General features: G+C 41.3%; 2 protein-coding genes across 4 annotated transcripts in view; one reads left to right on the top strand and one right to left on the bottom strand.

Moving 5' to 3' along the window:
* LOC108940859 (fibrillin-1-like) overlaps positions 1 to 20,507 on the top strand; it is a 54,295-nt gene extending 33,788 nt beyond the window's left edge. For all 3 annotated transcript variants that reach the window (XM_029255954.1, XM_029255955.1, XM_018763265.2), the window contains 32 exons: positions 165 to 290; positions 626 to 748; positions 1,149 to 1,271; positions 1,549 to 1,716; positions 2,581 to 2,649; positions 2,774 to 2,899; positions 3,356 to 3,478; positions 3,641 to 3,799; positions 3,881 to 3,952; positions 4,102 to 4,227; positions 4,431 to 4,553; positions 5,683 to 5,808; positions 5,987 to 6,103; positions 6,362 to 6,487; positions 7,063 to 7,182; positions 8,053 to 8,178; positions 9,893 to 10,045; positions 10,219 to 10,281; positions 10,377 to 10,496; positions 10,618 to 10,737; positions 10,966 to 11,088; positions 12,011 to 12,142; positions 12,817 to 12,942; positions 13,443 to 13,649; positions 13,778 to 13,903; positions 14,190 to 14,312; positions 15,669 to 15,785; positions 16,691 to 16,819; positions 17,016 to 17,135; positions 17,840 to 18,071; positions 18,160 to 18,331; positions 18,601 to 20,507. In XM_029255954.1, the coding sequence (XP_029111787.1) occupies positions 165 to 290; positions 626 to 748; positions 1,149 to 1,271; positions 1,549 to 1,716; positions 2,581 to 2,649; positions 2,774 to 2,899; positions 3,356 to 3,478; positions 3,641 to 3,799; positions 3,881 to 3,952; positions 4,102 to 4,227; positions 4,431 to 4,553; positions 5,683 to 5,808; positions 5,987 to 6,103; positions 6,362 to 6,487; positions 7,063 to 7,182; positions 8,053 to 8,178; positions 9,893 to 10,045; positions 10,219 to 10,281; positions 10,377 to 10,496; positions 10,618 to 10,737; positions 10,966 to 11,088; positions 12,011 to 12,142; positions 12,817 to 12,942; positions 13,443 to 13,649; positions 13,778 to 13,903; positions 14,190 to 14,312; positions 15,669 to 15,785; positions 16,691 to 16,819; positions 17,016 to 17,135; positions 17,840 to 18,071; positions 18,160 to 18,331; positions 18,601 to 18,981 (4,397 nt within the window). In that variant the 3' untranslated portion in view covers positions 18,982 to 20,507. The remainder of the gene's footprint in view (positions 1 to 164; positions 291 to 625; positions 749 to 1,148; positions 1,272 to 1,548; positions 1,717 to 2,580; positions 2,650 to 2,773; positions 2,900 to 3,355; positions 3,479 to 3,640; positions 3,800 to 3,880; positions 3,953 to 4,101; positions 4,228 to 4,430; positions 4,554 to 5,682; positions 5,809 to 5,986; positions 6,104 to 6,361; positions 6,488 to 7,062; positions 7,183 to 8,052; positions 8,179 to 9,892; positions 10,046 to 10,218; positions 10,282 to 10,376; positions 10,497 to 10,617; positions 10,738 to 10,965; positions 11,089 to 12,010; positions 12,143 to 12,816; positions 12,943 to 13,442; positions 13,650 to 13,777; positions 13,904 to 14,189; positions 14,313 to 15,668; positions 15,786 to 16,690; positions 16,820 to 17,015; positions 17,136 to 17,839; positions 18,072 to 18,159; positions 18,332 to 18,600) is intronic.
* LOC108941101 (deoxyuridine 5'-triphosphate nucleotidohydrolase-like) lies at positions 19,399 to 25,218 on the bottom strand. The gene is made up of 7 exons (XM_018763595.2): positions 25,033 to 25,218; positions 24,213 to 24,369; positions 24,037 to 24,128; positions 23,774 to 23,818; positions 23,481 to 23,555; positions 23,154 to 23,224; positions 19,399 to 23,061 (listed from the first exon to the last, which is right to left on the bottom strand). Exons 1-7 carry the CDS (start codon positions 25,184 to 25,186, stop codon positions 23,005 to 23,007), a joined length of 651 nt encoding a protein of 216 aa, XP_018619111.2. The 5' UTR covers positions 25,187 to 25,218; the 3' UTR covers positions 19,399 to 23,004.
* Positions 25,219 to 25,439: the final 221 nt, after the last annotated feature.

Genomic DNA, 25,439 nt, shown 5'->3' with positions numbered 1-25,439 from the left:
CCACAAATCACGGCATGGCACACTGAATTTTATGCTTATTAGCTTTGGGACAGCTAATGTCATGCCGGAGTTCTGGTTGTATTGTTGCATGTGAATGCTGGAATTGTTCTGGAGTAATAGAAGGGTGTATAATAATGTTCTTCTCGCTCTGTGTTTGGTGACAGATACTGATGAGTGTGCGGAGAATGTTAACCTGTGTGAGAGTGGACATTGTCTGAATTCTCCTGGAGGATACCGCTGCGAGTGTGACATGGGCTTTATTCCCACCTTGGATGGGAAGGCTTGTGAAGGTAAAGGAGCTAAGCTGTGGTCCCTAATTCATGTATGTGAAGTAGGCCAGTCTGCAGTTGTGGTGTAATTTTTTTCAGACATTTTGCTCGGGCTTTGCCCAGCAAGCAATTACTAATGCAGTATAACTGTAGGTAAAGAGTTGAGGGAGGAAGAGTGACTATATTTTTCCTTAGTATGCATCTTTATTAACTGATATTAAAAACTGCAATAGTCTTTGAGGAATAACATATTAATTAACCCATAAACAAGGAGGTGTAATAAAACCCCATATCTGCTGCATGTTTATGTAACTCCCATGCCGAATTAATCAGTAGTCTTTCCAATCTACCCACAGACATAGACGAGTGCACCTTCCCAGATATCTGTGTCAATGGAAGGTGCCACAATGTTCCAGGCCTTTTTCGATGTGAATGTCACATAGGCTATGAACTGGACCGAAGCGGAGGAAACTGTACAGGTATGGTCTATCATGGCAACCTGCCTTGAATTTAAACCTTAGTGCTGCCCCCCACTGCTGTAGAACACCTACACAGGTTAAACATTGCTAGACAGCGGGTTTTGTATTTTACCAGCCTCAGCTAACATCTTGTATATCATGAGTGGAAAATGTGACTGTATGTGGCTAACTGCTATCCCCCATGTATGCTGTCATGGGGAATTAGTATGAGTCACCATGCTGAAAAATGATGACCACTGATGCAATACAAAAATGCACAACTCTGACAGGCATGTGTGATCATCCCTTCTTTCTCCACAACACACTTTGCATGTAATGACCTTTTCCAATGCTCAGAGGTTTTCGGTGATTCCCAGTTAAAGCAGCAGCCTTTGATGATGTTCTTTTAAATGCCTCACAGATATCAACGAGTGTGGTGATCCAACCCTCTGCATTAGTGGAATTTGTGTTAACACTCCTGGCAGCTACATCTGCAACTGTCCACCAGACTTTGAACTGAACCCAACTCGAGTCGGCTGTGTGGGTGAGACTCTGAGTCAGGCCTCTGAGTCGCAGGGGCCTTTCTATTCCCAAATTGCTTGTAAACTTCCTGATTCCACTTCAAGAGTACCTGAAAATGTTTATTTTTAGTGGTAACAGGTGCACCAAATTGGTTCTCCTCAACAGCTATACTGTTTTATGCATGGATGCAGGAAAGCATTTTACGCAAGTTTAGTTAACAAAACTATTTTGAAGTACTTATTTTTTTGCTATGCACAAGAGTAATCCCTTCCCCAATCCTCACTTGGGCTGCTTCCTAGATACCCGATCTGGTGTCTGCTACCTGGAGGTGCGCTTCCGAGGTGATGCATCAGAAAGCCTGGTTTGCTCCAACGACATTGGCAGGGGGGTGTCTAAGGCCTCCTGCTGCTGCTCTCAGGGTCGAGCCTGGGGGACCCCCTGTGAGGCCTGCCCTCCGCTCAACTCCTGTGAGTTTCATAGGTTGTGATCACACCTAACACTTAGGAACTGAGATGAAGCTAAGGAGGACTCAGTAGATTGTATGCCCCATGTTAAAAAGTGTTTAATGAAATCGTGCTTATTTAAGCATTTCAGTGCTCCAGTATGTTGAAGCCTTTTGTTACGGTATCCTTGGCAACCTCTTAATTTTTCTCAGTGTACTTGTGTCATGTTAAATATGAAAATTCAGTGGTGCAATATGTAAATTTGATGCCTCACAGCTTTTGGGCTATAGGTTCAAACATGGGTTTAAATCTGGCTCAGTTTGTGTAGGGTTTGCTTGTTCTCCCTGTGTTCACATGGTTTTTATTCAGGTGTTTCATTGTGCAGTCCAAAAATGTGATTCAGATGAATTGATGATTCTAAATTGTCTTTATTGTGTGAATGTGTGAGTGAATATGTTACATTGCTCTGAAGAGAGCATGGGGGCACAATGGTGCAGCAGGTTTGGCTGAGTCCTGCTCTCTGGTGGGTCTGGGGTTCAAGTCCTGTTTGGGGTGCCTTGTGACGGACTGGTGTCCCACCATGGGTGTGTCCCCCTCGCCCTCCAGCCTTGTGCCCTGTGTTGCCAGGTTAGGCTCCCATTTGCCCCACCCCTGCTCAGGACGAGCGATTTCAGATAGTGTGTGTGTGTGTGTGTGTGTGTGTGTGTGTGTGTGTGTGAAAAGAGCATGGGATACTTGTAACTTGCTTAGTGTAGTGGATCTAACAACATAAAATGTCTTGGACAAAGGTTTCAGCAAAATATTAATTCATAACAATAGTTAAGAACAAGCAAATACCATCATACAGCATTGTGCATTGAATGGTGTTATTAACTGTTTTTATTATAGCTGATTATAAAACCTTGTGTCCGGGAGGAGAGGGATTCCGGCCCAACCCAATCACAGTTATTTTGGAAGGTGAGGCCATTGTCCATGGACTTTTCATTTAGTCTTTAAGCATACTTGTGCTGCATCATTTTTGAAGATGTGCTGCTGAGATACTGGAGCATTCTACATTTCCTCCTACTCTCCCATCTGGCAGATATCAACGAGTGTCAGGAACTTCCTGGGCTTTGCCAAGGAGGAGACTGCATTAACACGTTTGGGAGCTTCCAGTGTGAATGTCCAAAGGGCTTTCAACTGCATGAGGAAACTAGAATCTGTGAAGGTAAAATAAGCAGTTTTTCCCCCTGGGACTCATTAGTTGAAAATTAATTGACAGCAAGTTTGTCACATGGCTTCCTGAAAGAGGAGGAAGCGGATAATCATGTTGTGTTAAGTGTCTATATGTAATGTATAAAAATGTTTCATGAGTCAACACTTCATAGTGCTTTGACTTCATTTGTTCTTGTGCTGTACTGAAAGGCCACCACTGTTAGTGAAAGAGATTTTGTGTTATGATTACAAACCAATAGATGAACAAGCTCTTCTAAATACAACATCTCTGAGATCTAGCACAGAGCAGAGTGTACCCTTATAAGTAAGAAGTCCAGCTAGCTGTCAGAGTTTGTGGAATTCTTACATGATGTCCAGTTTATATTGAAAATGCACAAAATAATTCTCTGTTGTTTGGAGACACGCGGGTTGCAATGAAAATGATTTTCCTCTTTCACTGTGGTTGTAGATGTGAATGAGTGTGAGAGACCGGGTATCTGCGGTCCGGGCGAATGCTATAACACCATAGGGAACTACACCTGCCTCTGTCCCCCTGATTACATGCAAATCAACGGTGGAAACAACTGCATGGGTAAGGCTGTCCATGCGTGAGCCAGAAATCACTCTTCTGTCCTTAAAGCCTGAGATTATTCCATGAGATTTTCAAGGAACTAAAGAAAAGCTTATCAAGAGAGACAAGACAAAAGGCTTACACACCTCTGACACCAGTGGTTGCCTTTGACCTCTACCTCAGATATGAGGAGGAGCCTGTGCTACCGCAACTACAACTCTGACAATGGCACCTGTGACGGCGAACTGGCCTTCAACATGACCAAAAAAATGTGTTGCTGCTCGTACAACATTGGCCGAGCCTGGAACAAACCATGCGAGCAGTGTCCTGTGCCCAGCACAAGTGAGTACCACAATGGTATGAACACAAATTCACAATCACTGCTAGTACCTGCTAACCCACTGCTGCTATTTGTATCTGTAGATGAATTCACCATCCTGTGTGGCAGCGAGAGGCCAGGATACTACATTGACATTTACACTGGGCAGGTAGTAGGTAAGCAGCACAGACATCATACTGCTCATATTCTACTAGCTGTAAGGATGATACCTGAAAATAAAGCTGTATGTCAACTTTAGATGTTGGCAGGCTGCAGTCTGTAGTTATTGGTAGGAAATTGTGAGAACACTTCTCTTGCTGGACAGATATTGACGAGTGCAGGGAGATTCCTGGGGTGTGTGAGAATGGAGTTTGCATCAACATGATTGGCAGCTTCAGGTGCGAGTGTCCCATGGGCTTCATCTATAATGATAAGCTGCTCTTCTGCGAAGGTCAGTATCGGCTCTGCCTACCTGTTTCTTGAGTATGTCTCCTCCTAGAGGAGCCGTACTATGCCCTGTTTCCTCCAGTTTCCTCAAAATTTGTTGTGGATCTGGTTCTGGAAAACATGCCAGGCTGTGTGTTCATTTTTGGTTGTAATATATTTTTCTGTGCTTTCCTCTCGTATGTTGTACCATTGATGTTGCCCACTAAGACATTGATGAGTGCCAGAATGGCCCCATATGTCAGAAAAATGCTGACTGTGTGAACCTCCCTGGAAGCTTCCGCTGCGAATGCAAGCCTGGTTACCGCTTCACCCCTTCTGGCCAGTGCCTGGGTATGTATTCAGCCTTTGAGAGATTTTTTCACTTTCCACATTTATAAAGCCTTTGGAATGGATGGAAAAGGAGGTTGCAGATTATATTTGGAAAAAGAAAAGCTTACAGTATTATGTTTTAGGAAACCCAGATTCTATTGTAGTTGCAGCCTTAGCAACTCGCAACAGTTGAATTGCTGTTCAATTACACACCTTTTGTTTGCTACCCCCACTGAAGCATGAGGTATTTTTCACAGGAAGAAAACAAAATGGATTTTGTGAGTCAGTCTGTTGCTAGGTGTGTTTGGTTCCTGTAATTCTTTTGTCTTAAAAGCTAAGAAAGGCAGTGTAATCTGTCTCAAATTTATTGACATAAAAGAAGAACAACAGAACACCACTACACAAGAGTTTGGAAATATAAAACAGCTCATACCATATTATTTTATGAGGTCCAATATGCACACACACACACACACACACACACACAGAGTCTGAAGCCACTTGTCCCAAGCAGGGTAACGGTGAGCCGGAGCGTAACCCGGCAACACAGGGTGCAAGGCTAGAGGGGGAGGGGACACACCCAGGACAGGACACCAGTCCGTCGCAAGGCACCCCAAGCAGGACTCGAGCCCCAGACCCACCGCAAAGCAGGCCCTGGCCAAACCCACTGCACCACCACATCCCCCCAGCCCAATATATTAAAGGATTAAAACAGTACATCAGTTACAGAAAATGTGCATTTAGATGAAAAGTGGCACATTATAATAAAGTTTAATGTTTCTATAAACTGTTATGTTCAAAATGTAAAAAGGTTCACTTATTCAGAGGACAATTTCAAAGTCACATTTTAATGGAGTATTTCAGCACATGAGAGCATTTGTTATTAGATCAAACAAGACCTGCTTTTTTTAGTGTTGGACATTATTCAGGAGAATAATTCAACTGTTTATTTCTCAGTACTGTGGCTGGGTTGGAGCTGAATGCTTATGACGTGGGTTTTAGTATGTTGAGCCTTGTTTTAAAACTTTTTCAGTTCATTATGTGTACATGTTTATGTGTGCATTTAAAAATGTGTAACTGCCTCATTCAGTTTTACTAATTTGTAAATCAGGTTGTCTGCTCAGTAAAAAATGTTCTCCCCTAAATGCAGATCGCAATGAATGTATTGACATCCCCAACATCTGCAACCCTGGCAGGTGTATTGACACACTGGGAAGTTACCGTTGTGTATGTCCTAATGGGTTCAAGGCTACTCCGGATTTGTCCATGTGTATAGGTGGGTTTTGTTATATTTGTTTTTTTCTCAGAAAGAGTTCCAGCTATGCCAGAAGTTAAGTAATGTGGCTGGATTCACATTATTAACCCATTATGTAACTAAGGAGTAAAGTATGGATGGGCTGATGGGCTGTTCTCAGAGGCAGAGTGATGCAATACCTTAATGTTGTTTCTTTCAGATGTTGATGAGTGCGAGAGGCAGCCATGCGGGAATGGAACATGTAAAAATACAGTAGGATCATACAGCTGCCTGTGCTTCCCCGGCTTTGAGTTGACGCACAATAACGATTGCATCGGTAAGTGTTCCACAACAGGATTACAGGTAACGATCCCTATTCATGTTCTGCATTGGTAACTGAACAAAACAGTGTGAAACAATATAGTGTATGAACAAAATAGTGTGAAATTTGTTTTAGAAAACAATCTTCAACTAAATGCAACTTGTGACAGATAAAATTGATTTTTCAGGTAGTTTTTGATGTTGCAGCTGGCTCAATTTTTCCTTTAAGAATCACATCACCCCGCCTTTATCTGATGGTGTCATTCTCTTTCAGACACCGACGAATGCAGCTTCCAGAGAGGCTTGTGCAGGAATGGGAACTGCATCAACACAGTTGGCTCCTACGTGTGTGTATGCCGTGATGGCTATGAGCTCACAGCTGACCGCAGGAACTGCATAGGTAAGTGGGTATTTGCAACGCTTTTTAACAACAGCTGCCCTCAGGCATATACTTAATAGTAGGCATCAACAGGCACCCACATGCTCCAGAACTATTGGTTTTAGTATGTACATTTACATTTCGTCAGAAGATTGATATCACAATCATTTGAAAGTCATTAATACATCACATAGAAAGAGTTACATGCATATTATATTGTTTATGTACCTGTTTACTATTTTTAAATTGCCTGACCTAATTTTCACTGTCTGCATTCAAGAGAAATGAGACCCATTTGGCACAGGGCTCTAAAGCCATTCTTTATTATGTGGATCTTGTTTATCTTGCTTATCTGTAATAATGGCATCTTTTTCTTGAGTTATTTCATTTCAAAAAACCAAGGCTATAGACTTGACAAATATACCATACTCAAATTGGTCTTGGTGCTGAATAATGCCTTCCATTCACCAAAAATTTCTTTCCATATAAATTGCATTGCCTGCATGGTTTCCATTCAAAAACTGAGATAAGACCTAGAAAAGGGTGTTAAATGGGTGAAGTTCAACAGTTTTTCCTGATGTGGCTTCTCTGAGCAGATATAAATGAGTGTTTCGTGAATCCGGGGACATGTGGACCTGGAACATGTCAGAACCTTGATGGCACCTACCGATGTATTTGCCCACCTGGGTACTACGTCACTGATGAAAAATGTGAAGGTATCTATCATGTTATTTTGCTGTGTCATGTATCTTATTGACAGCACATTCATTTCACCTAGCGGGAACTACCAGTGTGCCTTCCCTCACCAAAAATGCACAGTCCTATGAAATCATGACAAAGGGCCTTTGCATGCAAAACTTGTACAATTTGATCATGGATTTTGTCTTAAAACAATATCCAGCTCAAAGTAAACTGTTTGTAGAAATATGATCCTGCATGTGCATGATTGTGTGGTCTAAATGTCTTTAAAGTTTGCTGTATTTAAAAAAAATCATGCAAGCATATCCAGCAAAAATCTGTTTGTGAAGCAGAAATACTTCCCTTTCAGACAAATGTGCTTTGGCTTGTGCTGACAAGCTAAATGCCTCACATATGAAACTGCTCCCTGACGGGAAGGGCTGCAAGAGCTGCACCTGTTCATACAAAATTGCATTTAAATACGATGTGGCTCATAGTGCTAAAATCACATTTGACTTCAAGGTACGTTTGGCTTTGCTGACGTAGGGAAGAAATAGGGGAAGTAAATCTTGTGGACTCCCAACTGTTCCCCTTCGCTCAGAGCCATGGATGAGTAATACCATTGAGCTCAGGTTGTTTATAGCATTTAGATACAGAATGATGCTGTTGAGCTCATCTTCCTCTCCAGCTTCACATAATGCTTCCTGAACCATGAGTAACTGTGTGGTGTTTAGATAACTGAGTTGTTGTTACAGATGTAAAATAAAGTCACTATGGCACCAAAATGAATGAACTTTGAACATTACCCAGTCCACTTCCTAGAAGGAGAGCTTCTGGTTACACTAGAACCATTGAACCATTCTTTGTTTAAATAGTTTTAAAATGATGTCTTTGTTGTTGCTGCATAGACATTGATGAGTGTGCACAGAGTCCTGACTTCTGCGTGCTTGGCACCTGCGACAACACAGAAGGCAGTTTCACATGTTCCTGTCCAGAGGGCTTCCTGCTCTCCCCCAGTGGAAGAAGATGTATAGGTGAGTCCATTGCTGCCTATCTCTAACCTTTTCACCATGGAAGCTCCCCATGGAGACCAGCCAGAAGAAAGAAAAACTGACACATTCAGGACGCTTCATACGACCTCAGGATGAATAAAAATAATGTATTTTTTTAATGTTAAACAGACTAAATAAATTCATTCCTGTGGAAATTAGCAATATTTTGTATATAACCAAATGCTATAAACCAAAAGTGGATGGTCAGTGAATAGTTTCAAAAGAGACTCAGACAAAATTAAAGGCAAGTTGTTCAATAAACTAAGCCCTTTCAGAATCAGAATCAGAACAAGCTTTATTGCCAAGTATGTTCACACATACAAGGAATTTGTCTTGGTGACAGGAACTTCCACAGCACAGACAGAATGACAGTGACAAGACAGATGAGAAGACAGAGTATGTGAATAAGGGGTAAAAAAATATATAAAAATACAAAGTACCCAATATGCAAGAATAGTCACTAGATACAAATGCAAGGGAGTGTGAGTAAGAGATATGATGTGATAAATAGTTATAAATATAAATATAAATATAAATAGCGTTGTGTATTGCACTGGTTTACTCCCTAGGGGGGGGATTTAGCTGTTCATTAGGTAGATGGCCTGAGGAAATAAACTTTTCTTGTGCCTGGCTGTCCTGGTGCTCGGTGCTCTGTAGCGCTGGCCAGATGGCAAAGGTTCGAAGAGGAAGTGGCCTGGATGTGAGGGGTCTAGAATGATTTTGCTAGCCCTTTTACTGACTCTAAACGAGTGCAGTTCTCTGAGAGCTGGGGGGAATGTATTTCCCATACATATGCGCACAATGGAGTCTTAGACAAGGCTTTTAGCACAAAATGATTCAATAGGTGGAACATTTGATTGTTCAACAGGAGGGTTTTCTTCTGGTTTTCAAGGGTGTAAGGCAGTTAACGCTCTCCAGATTTCTTCCTTAGTGGTTGCGTGTTGCTCTTGGGCTGTAGTACACGAGGGTGTCTGTGAACAGCTCTCAGCAGTTTTCCATTTCTTCACCTATGGAGCTGGAGGGACTTCCTCCACAGGCTGGGAGTTCCCCACTTAAAACTTGTGATGATGTCATTCACCAAAAGGGAGGATATGTTTACGATTCCTGGTCTACCCGTGCACAGATGGACTGTGTAAAGGTGGGAGAACGGTTTATAAAATTGGAAGCAGACTTTAGAGCTTCAAGAATACAATGAGCTAATAAACAGCTTCCAGGCACCCTTTCCAGAGACTAGTCACAATTTATTATGATCAGATGTGACACTTCGATGAACATGGGTCATACATATGATTCTTTTTTTACACACAGCTGCTGTGAGAGGATCGATGGATATAAATCTTTTCTATTTGTGTAGGATAACCAGACCTGTCAGTTTCACAGGGAAATTAGACCCTTAACAGTCCTACATTTTCTATTCTGCTCTTTGAGCTGTTTGTATATAATGAAAAGTTGAGTTCAGGTGTACTGTGCTCTGTAAAGGTAGGCCAAGCAAAAACAGCAAAGCAAACAATGGGGCCCAATTTTGCCTCCTTGTCTTTTTTTTTACTAACAGACCTTAAAGTAAAGGTTTAATGTAATGCACACATTGTATTTTCTGTGAGATGTATGTCATGTGGAGAAAAGTATCTGCTAAATGAATGAATGAAAATGTAAATGCTATGTATTCTAAACTGGTTTCTCCACCCTATTTCTTCAGATATTCGTGTCAATTACTGTTATACCAAGTTCGAAAATGGCAGGTGCCTGGCACCCAAACCCCACAACACCACCAAGGGCACTTGCTGCTGCAGTGCCATGCCCGGCCAGGGTTGGGGTGACCCTTGCGAGATCTGTCCCACCAAAGATGAGGGTAAGAGTCCACACACCAGCATGCGCTTGCTTACAAGGTTACAACAAACAGTGCAGAAATGACACACTCTATTCTCTGTGAGCTTCTTAATGACAAGAATAAATGCTTTGCTGCTTTTGTGTATACGAAAAACTGCAGGGTACATTTGGAAAGTGAGGTATTTCTCATTCCAGAGGCTTTTGGTTTGCTTTGTCCTGGAGTGGGCCAAACTACTGACAAAAATGACAACCCAGTAGGTAGGTTGACTTCAGTATTCTGTTTCTTGACTGATTGAACCATACTGACTTGTCTCACTCACTTGCTGTGAATGTGTGTTCCATGAATATTTCAGATATTGATGAATGCTTGACAAACCCTTGTAAGTTTGGGCAGTGCATCAACATGGACAGGTCTTTCCGCTGTGAGTGTCCTTTTGGATACGAACTAGACTACACTGGGGTTAACTGTAAAGGTAAGATCAGAGAGCCCTTGGGTGTTTTGTTTTTCATCATTACTATAAGACATCTTTAACACCCCTGCAGACAGCGATGTTGGAAGAAACAGGCCACATGCTGAAAGTGTTTGTGTCACAGATATCAATGAGTGCGACCTGGGAGCTCCCTGTGGGAATGGGACATGCACCAATGTGGTTGGGGCCTTTGAGTGTGCCTGTGACGAGGGCTTTGAGCCTGGACCTATGATGACTTGTGAAGGTACAGTTTGATTTACTGTCACTTTGACATGTAGGCACGTGTTTATGTTTTGCGAGTGACTTCCCTATAACTGCAATATGGAGTAAATGAAAAGAAAGGAATTTTACTCTTTTCTTCAGTGAAATGGAAAAAAAAATGAATCTAAAAAGGATCTCTTTGATGCTACAGCTGTATTGCAGATGTATTGTTTGGCATTTAACATTAGCTGTGGCTTGTCTGTCTTCTTAGATGTGAACGAATGCACCCAGAATCCTTTGCTTTGTGCCTTCCGCTGTGTCAACACGGTGGGCTCTTATGAGTGCAAGTGCCCTGCAGGCTACGTCCTGCGGGAAGACAAAAGAATGTGCAAAGGTATAGTGTCCTCGTTGTTTTGCCTGGTTCACATGTCCTGGTCTTTGTTCTCATACACAACAGGATTGGATACATAACACTAAGTGATTAAATCTCCTCATGTACAGAAAAATAAGTTGATAAAAGAGAACCTGGTTGCTGGTTTGAAGCCCAGGAGAAGCTCTACTGATTTCCCTGTAAGCAAGTTACTTAACATGAATTGCTCCAGTTCAATACGCAGTTATAAAAATGGGTAGAAAAAGCTGGAAGTCACTTTGGAAAAAGGATCACCTACACAATAAATGATTAAAAAAGTATCAATCCTTTGTGTATTCTCTAACAATTAAATGGAAAAGCATGGGCTGTGGAGACTGTGAGTTGGGAAAAGTTAAAATGGTTTCATGTTCAGTGTGGACTTGAAAAGGCCAAGGATGTAAACAGCTGAACGTTTAAAAGCCACAGCTGGCTGAATTGGTTAGACAGTGTCTGAGTTATACTGCGTTATTTTCATTTAATTTATAAACACAGCACTATCTCACTTTTTAAACATGTCAGTCTGGAGTAGTTTGTACTGTAAGTGGATTACAGTTCTCTTTGGCTTCACTGGACAACATTACATGTGACACAGTGAGCTGAAATTCCTCAGAAACAGCAAAGGCTGCACACCACTGTAGTATCCTAAACACCCAAGTATCCTAAATCGTTATAAATACTAATATTAGCTATTAGTGGTAGCTTTTCTAACAGTTTTCCCCAAAGTTACCTGTAGTTTCAGCAATTTATGCTGGTGTGTGTGTTACTTGAGGCTCTGTGTACCCCTTTTCAGAAATGAACGGCAAGGTCCTTAATTTTATGTTTGTTACTGCACATTATGATAATTGATACCCAGCAACATAAAGACTAAGAGTATATGGCCTGTGGAGTAAAATATGTCTTCTTCTAGATCAAAATGAATGTGAGGATGGCATCGATGACTGTGAAAGCAGAGGGATGACATGCAAGAACCTGATAGGCACGTACATGTGCATCTGTTCACCGGGATACATTAGACAGCCGAACGGCGAGGGCTGTATGGGTAAGACTGGCTGTGTTGTTTCTCATATGCACTTGTGTGTTACTTAGGGCTTCATTTCACTGAATTCCATCTCCATGGGTGTAAATTGCTAGCTGGGAAAGAAAAATGAATCTCCTAAACATTCTGGCACCCTATAAACCTGTCAGGATCTCTATTAAGATCTTTATACACCCCACCCTTAAATGAAGCAGGGCTTGAACTTTCTATGTACGCAAGCTACTTGGCAGAAAAATCATTCTTTCAGACATCTGCCTTTTCAGTTCGGGGTTGTTGCCAGAATGAAGTCTGTAATGTGCCCTCAGTACAGAAAGGTATCAAGTTTATTTATTAAAGGCTTTTTTAGCCATAATGGCTGATACAACTGAAATTCCATTGGGTTGAAAGCCTTGCATTGCATCTTAGTGAAACAATGTGAGATTTTAGCTGATTGTTGTTTTTGTTGAGCAATTCAAAAGCAGTACTTTAGTGTTCTGTAATTGCCTGACGTCATTTGGCAAAAGGCAAACTTGCTTCAAATAGTTTACATGATAACTGAATGAGGTAAAACCGTCCAAGGTGTTTATTATTGCCTTCCCACTACTCTCTGAGTGTAAACATGGGCACCAAGTTATTCCGTCCTCCGTTTGACCTCAGGGCCTCACGTGTGATGCACTCTTGTCTGTCTTGCGTGCCAGATCTGAATGAATGCACAGCCAAGCCCGGGATCTGTGTGAATGGCCGCTGTGAGAACATGGTGGGGAGCTACCGTTGCCGATGTGACCAGGGTTTCACCCCCAGTCCCTCACAGACTGAATGTATTGGTGAGTTCCATACTAGCCTACCTTCAAAAAAATCATGTTATGATGCCACCAAGATGGCAAAGGCCGTCACTGCAAGACAACAGGCTGTTATTAAATTATCAGGAGGGCCGAGCCCTGTTCTCTCATCTTTGGTTTATAGATGTTATTCCTCAACATGTTCTGCTGTGCTTCAGACCTTTACCAAAGACACTACCAAACAGCTACCAGTGCAAAGTTATTTTTCTGCAATTTCTCTTCCATCTATCTGTTCATGTGTTCATAAAGTGCTTGAAACCTGAGGTCTGTACTAAAATGAATAAAAATGACAAGTTCACAGCTGAACAGTTGAACCACAGGCCATTAAGAAGCTGTGGCTGTGAACAGCAACAGAAAAATCTGTAATGGATAGTTTTTGATATCACCTTACTGACCATAGACTGATTCCTCTTCAGCTCTATTTTTAAGTGGATGTTCTCTGACCTTCTGCCTTTGTGTGTGACTTTTCCTCTTCCTCTCTGCAGACAACCGACAGGGCTTCTGCTTCACAGAGGTGTTGCAGACCCTTTGCCAGATGACCTCCACCAGTCGTAATAGTGTTACCAAATCTGAGTGTTGCTGTGATGGCGGACGTGGCTGGGGACCCAACTGTGAGCTTTGCCCCTTGCCAGGCACCACACAGTACAAGAAGATGTGCCCACTGGGGCCTGGGTACACCACTGATGGCCAAGGTACATGGAAATGACACTGGACCACCACTGTGTTTGTCATTTCACATTGCTGTCATGTTTGTTTTGTTGTATAACGTATTGGTGTGCGACTGAGTTATGATGTACATCTAGCCCTTCGTTCTTTCCAGATATCGATGAGTGCCGGGTCATGGGAAACCTATGCCGTAACGGACAGTGTGTGAACACTCTGGGATCCTACAAATGCATATGCAAACTGGGGTACACTGCTGACATTACTCAGACCACATGTGTCGGTAAGTGGTTTGTTAAGATCACGAAAACAGAGTTATGACACGTTACAGAAATACTTGGATTCAGACTAGTCTCATGAGCATAATACAACACTTTACACGGCTTTTGTTTTTACAGCTGTATAATACAATTTAAGATGAGTGTTTTTCATAGTGCAACTAGTGAACTACAGCTAGTGAGTTATACACCTACTGAGTTTAGATTTTGTACCTTTCAGCAGTTTCTCTTGCACCATTTGAACCTTTATTGTTCAAATGCTTAATTCTCACACCTTTCTTGGCACTACAGATGTGGATGAGTGCTCGCAAGCTCCGAAGCCCTGCAACTTCATCTGCAAGAACACAGATGGCAGCTACCTATGCTCTTGCCCCAGGGGCTACATCTTGCAGGAGGACGGCAAGAGTTGCCGAGGTCATACAACTTCACATGCTTAGAATTCTGCATTTAGACAGGATTTATGGTTCCGCAGCCCATTGGCATTCAATGAGAAGTTCTTAATCTTTTCTAGGGCACAGACCAATTTAAGAACATGATGAAAGCTATGGACCCCTCCCAGAAAAATGTCTGTAAAGTAAATCAGGGACAAAATTGCACTGAAGTTATTGCACCAAAAATGGATTGCCTTCACAATGGGTTGTGTAGTGGATAGTAATATCGTAGTAATATATAATAAAAATGTATCTATATTTTGTTTTTAACCTTTGTTTATGTTCTTTTCTTAGCAAATGTTTTTTTCCAAAGCTAGCTAAATGTAGCTAAACAGTGTTGTTTTTAAAACAAACCTGTACTTCAAGGATCCTCTGAGGATCCATGTACTAAATTAACCTTCCCCAAAAGTAACTCAAAGGCTGTTGAATGTGTATAAATAATGTTGGTGAAGTAAAATACTAATATTAATAGAATTCATCCTAATTAGATACTGGCATTCACAGTACTTTGATTTAATTGTAAGGTTAATGTTTGGCAAGGAGATTTCTGGGCTCATTGTTCAGTTGGCTTCTCTGCAGACGGTCTGTACTACTGAAGTCACTGTGGACTTTCCTACTGGCCTATCATGTGTTTCATAAACAGAGGTTCTGGTGAATAAGGCCTTTTTAAAGTTAGGGTTAGAATTCATAACAAACACAAGTAACTTTGTGCCATTATTTTTAATCTTTAATCTTTATTTACATATTTGTGGACTGATTTTCCTCAAAGTTTCCCCGAAATCCAGTTCATTTACAGGGCACTAACTCTGGATGGGAAAAATAATCAACAATTAGTGTGTTCTCACTACACATGGCCTGTGAAATGCAGGGGCTTTGATCAGTGTCTGAGGAGCAGAAACATGGGTGCTTGTTGAAGGAACAGTTTGTGTTGTTTGGCACATGTAGTTGTTCACTTCCTGGACCACAACTCTGTTCTGCTATTTCACTGGCAGGAGTGAGGAGCCCGGAGGCGACATCAGCAAACACAGAAATGCAAGCACACACATGCGCTGACATTTTAGGTCTCTCCGGGACTTCTCATCTGATGTCTAATAGGTCACATACCCTTTGCAATGTGTCATTCACATGACTGGTTGCATGAATGTGGATTAATTGCCAGAGTGAAGACTTCTGAAAGAGATGGGTCTCTGTGGCAGGACAGGAGACACTGTAGGAACTGGAAAGAACTCACATTGCTCTTGTATTCAGAGCTCCCTAGAAACTGGCGGTGGGAGAAATGCGACAGATGGGTGCCCACGAGTGTGACTCTTTCTCCTCTTTTTCCTTTTTCCACCTCCAGACCTGGATGAGTGTTCAACCAAACAACATAACTGTCAGTTCCTGTGCGTCAACACCATCGGCGGATTCACCTGTAAATGCCCACCTGGGTTCACTCAGCACCACACAGCCTGCATTGGTAAGTCCTGTAGGCACAGATCTCTGCTAGGGCAGGTGACTCAAACTAATGCATCCGTTTATTGTTCAGCACTCACTGTAAAATAACTCATTTTGGAGTTCTAGGAATTAGTGGTTTCAGGATTATATCTAAACACCAAATTAAGCTTGACTAATTTCTACATAACTATGACTTATTATGACTATGTTACGATCAATTCAACAGGGTTTAACTCTTTCTACTGTAATTCCCGTGAATTCAGTATTAAATCTTTGAAATTAGGCAAAGTTTTTCAAGCAGTCCAGTAGGTACTTCTTTAGCAAATAGTGGTCATTGTAAAGCATCTTTCTTATTCACTAAAATAAATGTACATTTATTTGTTTTTCTGACACTTTTCTCTAAAGTATCTTACAGTGTGAAGTTTTTACACTACATTACTTCTAATTATTAATCCATTTAGACAGCTGTGTAATTTATTCCATGGGAGTAGTTCCAGGTAAGTATTTTGCTCAAGGGTGCTACATCAGTGGGACTTGAACCTGGATCCAATTAGTGTGCATTTATAAAAATAAAAGATTTTTTACTTTTGAGTTTAAAGAGTGTCATGTTGACAGTGTCACTGTTTCTCGGTGTAACGTAGAAAGAAAAATCAGATAGCAGACTCCCATAGGGGAAACAAACGTGTAAATATGAATACTTTGCCCTAAAATAATGTTAGCAGTAGCACTGGATATTGATCATTTCATTGGCCAAAGCTGATTTCTGAGCCTGTTATGATGCATTGCAAGACTGAAATTGCTGCGTTTGAACTCGGGGAGGGGTTGAGTGTGTCCGGTTGATTTTGATACACTTAATGCAGTGTTCTAGGTTCCTGTGCTGACCCAATTAGCAGAATTGCATTTTCTCTCTCATGACCCCTCCTGCAGACAACAATGAGTGTGCCATGGACCCGGGCTTGTGTGGTTCCAACGGGATTTGCCAGAACAGCCCTGGCAGCTATAACTGCGAGTGTCAGCGTGGATTCACCCTGGACCAGAATGGGCAGGGCTGTGAAGGTCAGCTGCCTCCCATTTGCTGGACACCCCCATTGAAGGGCGTTGCTTTCACTGTCCTCCTCCGCTGCTGTCTCATATAAATTTGGTTACATACGTGCCCTGTTGAAGCTTCTTTGTTTGTATTTAACATGCTATGGGATGGTGAAGGTACTTTACCATCACTGTATTGCTAAGTGTGCACCTGTTGTCTTGACAGATATGAATGAATGTGAGGGGAACCATCGGTGCCAACATGGCTGTCAGAACCTGGTAGGAGGCTACAGGTGCAGCTGCCCTCAGGGCTACCTCCAGCACTACCAGTGGAACCAATGTGTAGGTGAGGGACTCCATCAGTGTACACATTAATTTAGATGTACCCAGGTCTGAAAGTGTTTGTTGTACCAAAGGCACACACAACCCCTGTGGTTGGTGGCCACGAGGTTTCAGCTTTCATACGTCACGTTCATTTAACAGCTAATTTTCAGCTTTTACATGAAGAGAAGAGTGGCATGGCTGCTCCACGAGTACTCACAGGGTTGTGCATTTCAGTGAACCTCAGTATAGTTTGTGCATACTTTATGTTTAATGTTTTGTTCCTCTCAATTCACACAAGTTGGTAGCTTTAAATTGTCCTCAGTGTGTAAGTACCCATACCGTACCGTTCAGGGTATACCCTTAATTATGTCCTCTGTTTTCTGGGGGTGTATTCAGCATGTCAGACCCCTGATTGGATAAGATGAATGGCTGCATTAAGTATAACAGTAAAAGGAAAGCATACACTGCAACAGTTGAAAATTTTATTTGTTATGCATCTGTTGTTAAATGAATTAACTACTTGAACTGGCAGCTTGCAACAACGGTTTGAAACACTTTTTAAAAGTCAGTTAAATATTTGTTTTTGTTTTACTTTTGCATGAAATACTTCAAGATAGCTCAGAGATTTATGTGAAAGGTATTTGTCCTGCTATTGTGCAGATATGATAAGCTCTAGACAAAAGTATGGACCTCATTGCACGATTGTTTCTTTGTTGTCGTGGTCAGATGAGAACGAGTGCCAGAACAGCCAGATCTGCGGTGAAGCCTCCTGCCATAACACGTTGGGGAGCTTCCGCTGCCTCTGCCCCACAGGCTTCAGCTACCAGCAGTTCAGCGGTGGCTGTGAGGATATCAATGAATGCTCCTCCCCACAGAACCCCTGCAACTATGGCTGCTCCAATACCGACGGGGGCTACCTGTGTGGGTGTCCCCCGGGCTATTACAGAGCAGGGCAAGGGTGAGAGCTTTATGGCACTGCCAAGCAACAATGTATTTATGCATGTACTACTGGTCTAACCAAAGGCTTTTGCCTGTTTGTGATTCAGGCACTGTATCTCAGGCACTGGCTTTGGGGGTGTAAGCCAAGGTGGAGATGCAGAGGACAACTCGCTTTCTCCAGAGGCCTGCTATGAATGCAAAGTCAACGGCTACCCAAAGAAGGGCAGAAAACGTAGAAGCACCGATGTAACGGATGATGCACTTCTAGCAGACTCGCAGGTAACTCGATGGCTCCTCTCAAAAGAACTCACAATATGTATGAGCTACATTTTTGAGACGAAGAGCAAATTGTATTTAGCCATTTCTCTCCCAGTTTGTCCATTCATGCTGTCATTTGAAAATTTTATCTTAAAATTATATTTATTTTTTATAAATATTTACTATATCTTGTCACTGATTAAAAATAAAAGTATGAGTGGTTTTAAAATGGCATATTTTTGTTTACTGAGACTTGACTGAGTGCATGCACATTTGTTTGTCATTTTCAGGATGAACAAGAAACAGTCAGCCTGGCAAGTGTGGATGTTGAAAACCCCATTCTGTTCAATTTCAACATCAGCGACCTGAACAACAAACATCGCATTTTGGAGTTCACGCCCGCACTCTCCACACTCTCCAACCATATCCGCTACCTGATTGACTTGGGAAATGAGGAGGGATTCTTCAAGATCAACCAGGAAGAAGGAATAAGCTATCTTCATTTAACCAAGAAGAAACTACATCCTGGAGTTTATTATTTACAAATCAGCAGCATTCCATTGTACAGAAAGAAAGAACTGGCCCAGCTGGAAGACAACCATGATAAAGACTACCTCACGGGACAGCTGGGAGATACGCTACGAATGAAAGTGCAGATTGTTCTCCACTAACAGCACAAGGAGACCAGTGAGATTGCCTGTAACCAAAGAGACTGAGGGACTGCATTGATGACTCCCAAAGATGATTCCACATATCATGGATACAATGTCTTATTGCATACAGCATATGGAAAAGAAACACTGGCATGTGTTTAGCAAGCAGGGGATGAGAAGGAAAAGCATGAGCAAAAAATCTATCCCAAAAGCAGTCATTTTCTCAGGCTTCATTCAGAGCGCTCTTCTGAATAAGGTTTTGTATTATGGTATGTCGAATCTCGTGACACTCTGTGGGACATAGACATTGCAAGAAGGCACTGATGCTAAGACTTTCCTGCTTAGCTGATGTTGAGGATTTGGCACGGCCTTGAAAGACTTTCTGACATAATTTAGCTTTCCATTGAATAGATCAGCATTGTATTATATATTAACTTGTGCTGGTAACTTGACATCCTAGATTTATGAATAAAATGTCGGATTGCCCAAGTTTGATGAGGATTTTAAAAAACTACGGGGGGAGGTAGTAGCAGCAGCAGGTGACCTTGGCAAGGAGCGGAGCAAAATTGTGTACCTTCAAAATAATCATGCATTCAATATAATAAAATTAAGTACAACATGGAGATAAGTGCATTTATTTGTCTAGATCACACAGGTAATCAAAATGATTGATCACCAGGTGGCTCTTATTTAAGGTATTCTAGCCAAACATGAATTACGGTGATTTCTGGGTGGTCTGTACTGAAAGCACTTCACTTGTCACTGATTAAACAAGTGAAGTCAAGGGCCGAGCAAAGGTGCTGAGTGTACTTTAAAGGTACATGGGTTTGACCCTTTTATACACTTTGTCACCTTTTATAAGCCGCACTACACAACCATGGTTGTGGGATTTCAAAGGGGTGTTGTTTTGCTATTATAAAGGTTTTTCCCCATTTTGGGTTTTGATAATAAATTATATATTTTGCCATTTGTATCATCACATTGATACATTTATGATACATTTTGTTTTTCTTCCAGGGTGAAATGTTGCTATTTTAATTGCGAGTGTTATTTGCATATTTCCCCTGCTCATTGTGGAATACTTGGGCCATCTGACATTTTATTAACATATGAACATGGTAGCCAAAACGCAAGTTTTCTACAGTCTGAAGATTAAGTTTGCAACCAACCAAAGTTAGCTCAGTAGCCTCTTTGTTCACAGTTATTCCTATACTACATGTAAATGAAGTGTGTTTATACTGTAACCATGCCACTTTTTAATCATCAAAAGCATTTTTAACTAGGTAAAGCCCTGAAAGGAAGGGTTTTGTAATGGTGCTTATAATGACCAACTACTTCTTCACTGTATACGCCATTCTGTCAATGTAATTAATATCTGTGACTCAACGTTGTGCACTGAGGCCTTGGAGGCCACACCCATTCTCACAAGTACAATCAGTGCTCTCATCCAAGATGATGAAATGATCCTTCAGTACCAGAGTTTGTTCACATCAGTGAGGGTTTAGTTCCAGTAAATTCACAATAAAACATATTTTTGGTTTAAAGGGGTCTGATTCTGCTTAAATGCTATATTTCCAACATGCCCTGTGAGCTTCCATTTAAGACATTCAAAAGAGAATTGGCAGGAGCACCAACAAGCTGCCCAGTGTGCTGCTGGGATATTTCCCTCGTCACCTGTTTTGGATTGCAGCTGCACTCCTAGTTCATGTAATGATAGGCATCATGGAATATTTAACCAGAAGTGACAAGTTTAATACTACTTTCATTAACTAAAAATAGTCAGGCTATTTGTCTTTGTGGTGATCAAGGTGTTACAAATGAATAGCCAGAAAGTAAGATTTTTCTCTGCATGCAGGCTTGCTGTAGATTGCTTTTCAGAGGATATAGTGCATAAATTTATTCATTTGCTTTAAGAAATGATCCATTACATGAACTGTAGTATGGCTCAAAAATGACCCCCTAAATGAGAACAGGAATATGTTAAGCAGAATATTCATGTTTTTAATGTATAGTTCAATACACGTGGTAAATAGATTAGTATAGAAAAAGTCCCAATAAAATGAATCAGGAGTAATTTTCTGCAATGGTCAATTTAGCTCGATCCAGTTGCATCACATTTCACTTTGATTATTTGTTAGGGTGGCATGGTTGCCCAGCTGGTGCCTCAGCTGTTGGACTGTGGCTTGTACTATGGGTTTGAATCCAGCTCCATCTGGAATTTGCATGTTTTTCCCATGTTCATGCAAGTTTTCTCCCACGTTCATGCAAGTTTTCTCCCACAGTGCAAAGACGTGTGTTTCACATAAACCAGAGACTCTAAACTGCCTGTAGTCTATGTGGGTGCCTACCCTGTGATGGACTGGTGTTCTGTCCAAGGTGTACTCCGATTCACACAAAATACTTCTGGAATAGCCTCTGCACCACAATGACCCCGTCTTAAGATCAGCAGTTATTAATAATGTATGGATGGGTATTATTTATTAGTTTTACTTCAACACATTAAAATACACATAGAGCACATTCTTCTGTTTGTACACACAGCCAGTGATTGTACCTCTACACTTCTAGTAAACACTGAAGAATGTGTGCTTCTTCAGCAAGTGAAGCAGCTTAAACCAATATAGTATAGACACTCAGTACCTTTTATTCCTGCTCAGTAGAGTGGCAGCAGCCTTACTTCTTTTGTGGCCCAAGTTATTAATCTATAACTATAGCACCAGGTATTAGGGCACTCATCTGGGCACCAGAATTAAACAGATTTGATTACTTAGAATAGAGAAATGTTGATTTTCAGCAATATTCCTTTTACAAATTCTTTGTGAAAAACATGTAGAAATGTCACAATATCCCAAGTGTCCACATAGCAGGAATGCCTCCATGCTGCTCCCTAGGTAGTCCTCCTTACACATGGTCAGATGTACTTACATCATACAAGCTTTATAAAGAGCACTGCAATCTGAATGAACTTCTGCACCAAATCCTATGGGGCAAGTGAATGTTTATGATGGACACACAGGTGAAAACGACCTCAGAGGTCAATTTTGATATTGTACATCCAGCACTGTCATAATTTATAACAGTAGTTTTAATGAAATAATTCCATTACAGAGAAAGCATTTATGGTCATTAGGCTTTCAGGACTATTCCTCAGACTAGAAACACAAAACCCTAGACTTTTTTTGCAGAAGAATTTCCAGTGCAAAAAAAAAAAAAAATCCGAAAGATTAACCACTTAACAATAGTGACCTTAAAATAAAGTACAGTACGCACTTCCCATAATTTCATCATCTAGATTATAATTTCAAAAAAACTGAACTCCATAGCTTTGAATTAACAAAATGAGAGATTCAGAAGTAAAATATATCAAAATTAAAGAACAGATTCAAACCAACCTTTGTGTTCTTTTTCAATTGTGTACTTATAGCACCACATAGTGGTAATATTAACAACAAACCATGTCTCAGGGCAAAAGGCCAGGCAGGGTGGGCAGTCATCTGGCCTTGGACCTCCAGATGTTATTCTAATGTAACTGCTTTAGAAGTTTTGTTTCCTCTCCTCAGTTTCTCTCTGGATTTTCTCCCAGTGATTTTTAAACACACATCTTGGCTGTTACTTTCATTAATTGTTTTCTCACTGCTTTTTCTTCACTCCCTGTTAAGCACAAGGAGAAAACTTGTTGGGAAGAACACAACATTAAAATAAAATAAATTCAACTGGATTACCATAATTTTTTAGTATCAACAAATTAACAGTGGCCCATGTTGACTACAGGAGGGAAGAAACTATTCACTCTTCAGTGAATTCTGCTGTGAAAGAACAAATTTGTTGCCCACAAGTGCTTCAACAGCAAGATCAGAAGGTAACAAAGTAAACAAGTACTGATCCTTTGACTTATAAGCCCCAAATAGGGCTATACTGTTCTCGTGCTTTGAGGATGTGTTCATTTCAAAATCATGGGGGGGGATTCTTTCCTCTTGCACAAGTCTTTCTAAACACAAAAATACAGAAAAGGTCTTTAAATACTCAAAATCTCAAGGAGTCTCATGTTTGGCCAGTCGATCCAAAACCGCTGTCTCCACGTGTAGTTTCATCAAGTTCCTAGGTGGATATTTAGAGACATTTCAGATACTGGTAAATATTTTTGAGGACAGTCCAAGCAACATCACAGCCAGCTCACATTCTCTGCGTACCTCATGCTGCTCAAGGTCTGCGTGGCAGATTTTCTCACAGATTAGCTGGGCAATGCGGTCCCCTTTTTTCACTACAATGTAAATACTACAAGTGAACATTTCTCGTTTTTACACATTACACACTATTCAAATCTGTCTGCAGACTACCGAAATGACAGGTGGAATATTGTTAAAAGAGGAAGATATATTATGAGGAACATACCAACCCAAGCAAAATTGCCTGAATTTTTAATTTATTTGACGAAATTATTCACACCACAGAAAACCCCCCCCCCCCCCCCCATCAGTTTCAATCATGTTTCATTTTATGCACATTGAAGGGCTCACCTTGAAATATTTCTTTACTGAAGTTGAAAAGTACAACGCCAACATTTCCTCTGTAGTCTTCATCTATAACTCCCGCTTCAAAAAAAATGTTGGAATAAGTTAGAATGGTATCTAAACAATTTGTTTAAATACAATTTCCTTACAGGGGCTGTTTCATTAAGACAATCCCTGGTCAGAAGAAAATCATTCTGCTTGCGATGATAGGAATTAACTCATGAATACTACATACTATATTCTGCATCATATTTAACGTTCAATTTATCCAATGACCCATTGATCCAACCGTCGATTACCTCCGACGTCGATGAAGTAATTTGCAGCTAATCCAGAACGTGGAGCTTAAAAAACAAAATTTAAACATGAATAAATGACTTTAAAATTTTCAGATACACGTTGAAAAATTACTCCATACACTGAAATGTTTTTAGAAGGATATATTTAGCTAAAATGAAGTCATCAGAAAAGACAACTTTACTAAAAGAAAAAAAGAAAGGGATGTCCTTGACGTTGGATCTCCAACAAACATCGGATACTTGATGGATCTCCACCTACTTACCCACTCTTCCATAGCAACCTGCAGGAACAGCAATCTGGATGTCCGTATTGACTACAGCTTTTTCCATGGGACCAATGGAGCAGTCGTGGGCACTGTCCATGAAAGATATTGTTGGATACACCATTTTCCATTTGGAGTAAATGAGAATGAAAAGCAGTGGGAAAGGTTTTACGAACCTATACAAATCATAACCTGCAGCTCCTGCAGAAGCCTTTGTGGGGACAGTGGCATTTTCAGAAAGCCTTGCAAATTTCAACACTGCTTTGAGCTCTCGGGACACCCCCTGCATGCTCTCAGGACCGGACCCAGAACTGGATGCTGGCAGAGTCACTGCTGAACATATTCAGAGAGTTCATCTTGTTATTACCAGGACCTGACAATGAACGCTCGAGTATTATTACTGGTATTCTTAACCTTTAGCTCATGCCTTCACCCAAGGTGACTTAAAACAGGAGATGATCAACTTTACAGTTGTTTACCCAGAGGTACAGCAGTGATTTCTGAGGGTATTAATACAGGATAAGGAGTCTGATGAAGAGAACTACAGGAAAGGTACTGGAGGCCGGAGCCCTCAACACAGCGCCGCCTACTGTCCTGACAGCGTCCTTGACACCTTTTATCGCGTCCCTACTCGGAGCAATCCAAGCGGTGCAGAAGATATTCAGCTTTAAAAGCAAGCCAGTGAGTGGAAACAACAGTACACGACTTTAAAATTACGGCGGTAGCGAAGTGCACTTTTAAAAGAACAGTCTCCAAAAAAGCCGTCCCGAGACACAGCACAGTTCGGAATGATCAGTCAGGGCTCGCATGATCTGTTTTGAACACCACCTGACCTGGCTGCATGTCAAAAACGCGCTTTCTCGTGTGTCCATTTACCCCTAAATAATAATAATGACAAAATATGCACGAGGTGACAGTCTCAGTAAACAGTATTAGACTAGTCACACTGACTGTGCAACTCCTCCACCACTACTACACTGAAGACTGTATTTGTACCTGTGTTAAATAAATCCGCTTTTTGTCTGCCTGCAAGGACGTTTCTCTGCATGTGAGGAATTAATCCTCCCCGAAAACATCGTGAAACCAAACAACGAGCGCCAGAGGAAAAAATAAGACCACTGTAACTGATTTTAAAAATGACAGTTCCCATCTCAACGTGCAAACAGTGGAAAACCAGTCTCCGCACCGCGCTGAATTCTGGGGAAAATGAGTGCTGTTGCAGTGAACGGTGCTGCGCAGCTAACATGCTGCGCGCTGCCACCGTGCCGAGGGAGTCCTGGCAGCACCGGTTCCTGGAGCACATTGGATTCCTTACCCGTTGCTCACCAGTCTAATTTACTTCCATTAAAGCTGCTGGGGTGTGCTAGTCACACGATCTCACTAAGTATCTTACTTTTTGCACA

The sequence above is a fragment of the Scleropages formosus genome, chromosome 11, assembly GCF_900964775.1.
Source record: "Scleropages formosus chromosome 11, fSclFor1.1, whole genome shotgun sequence".
NCBI lineage: Eukaryota > Metazoa > Chordata > Actinopteri > Osteoglossiformes > Osteoglossidae > Scleropages > Scleropages formosus.
This window is presented reverse-complemented; position numbering and strand designations above follow the sequence as displayed.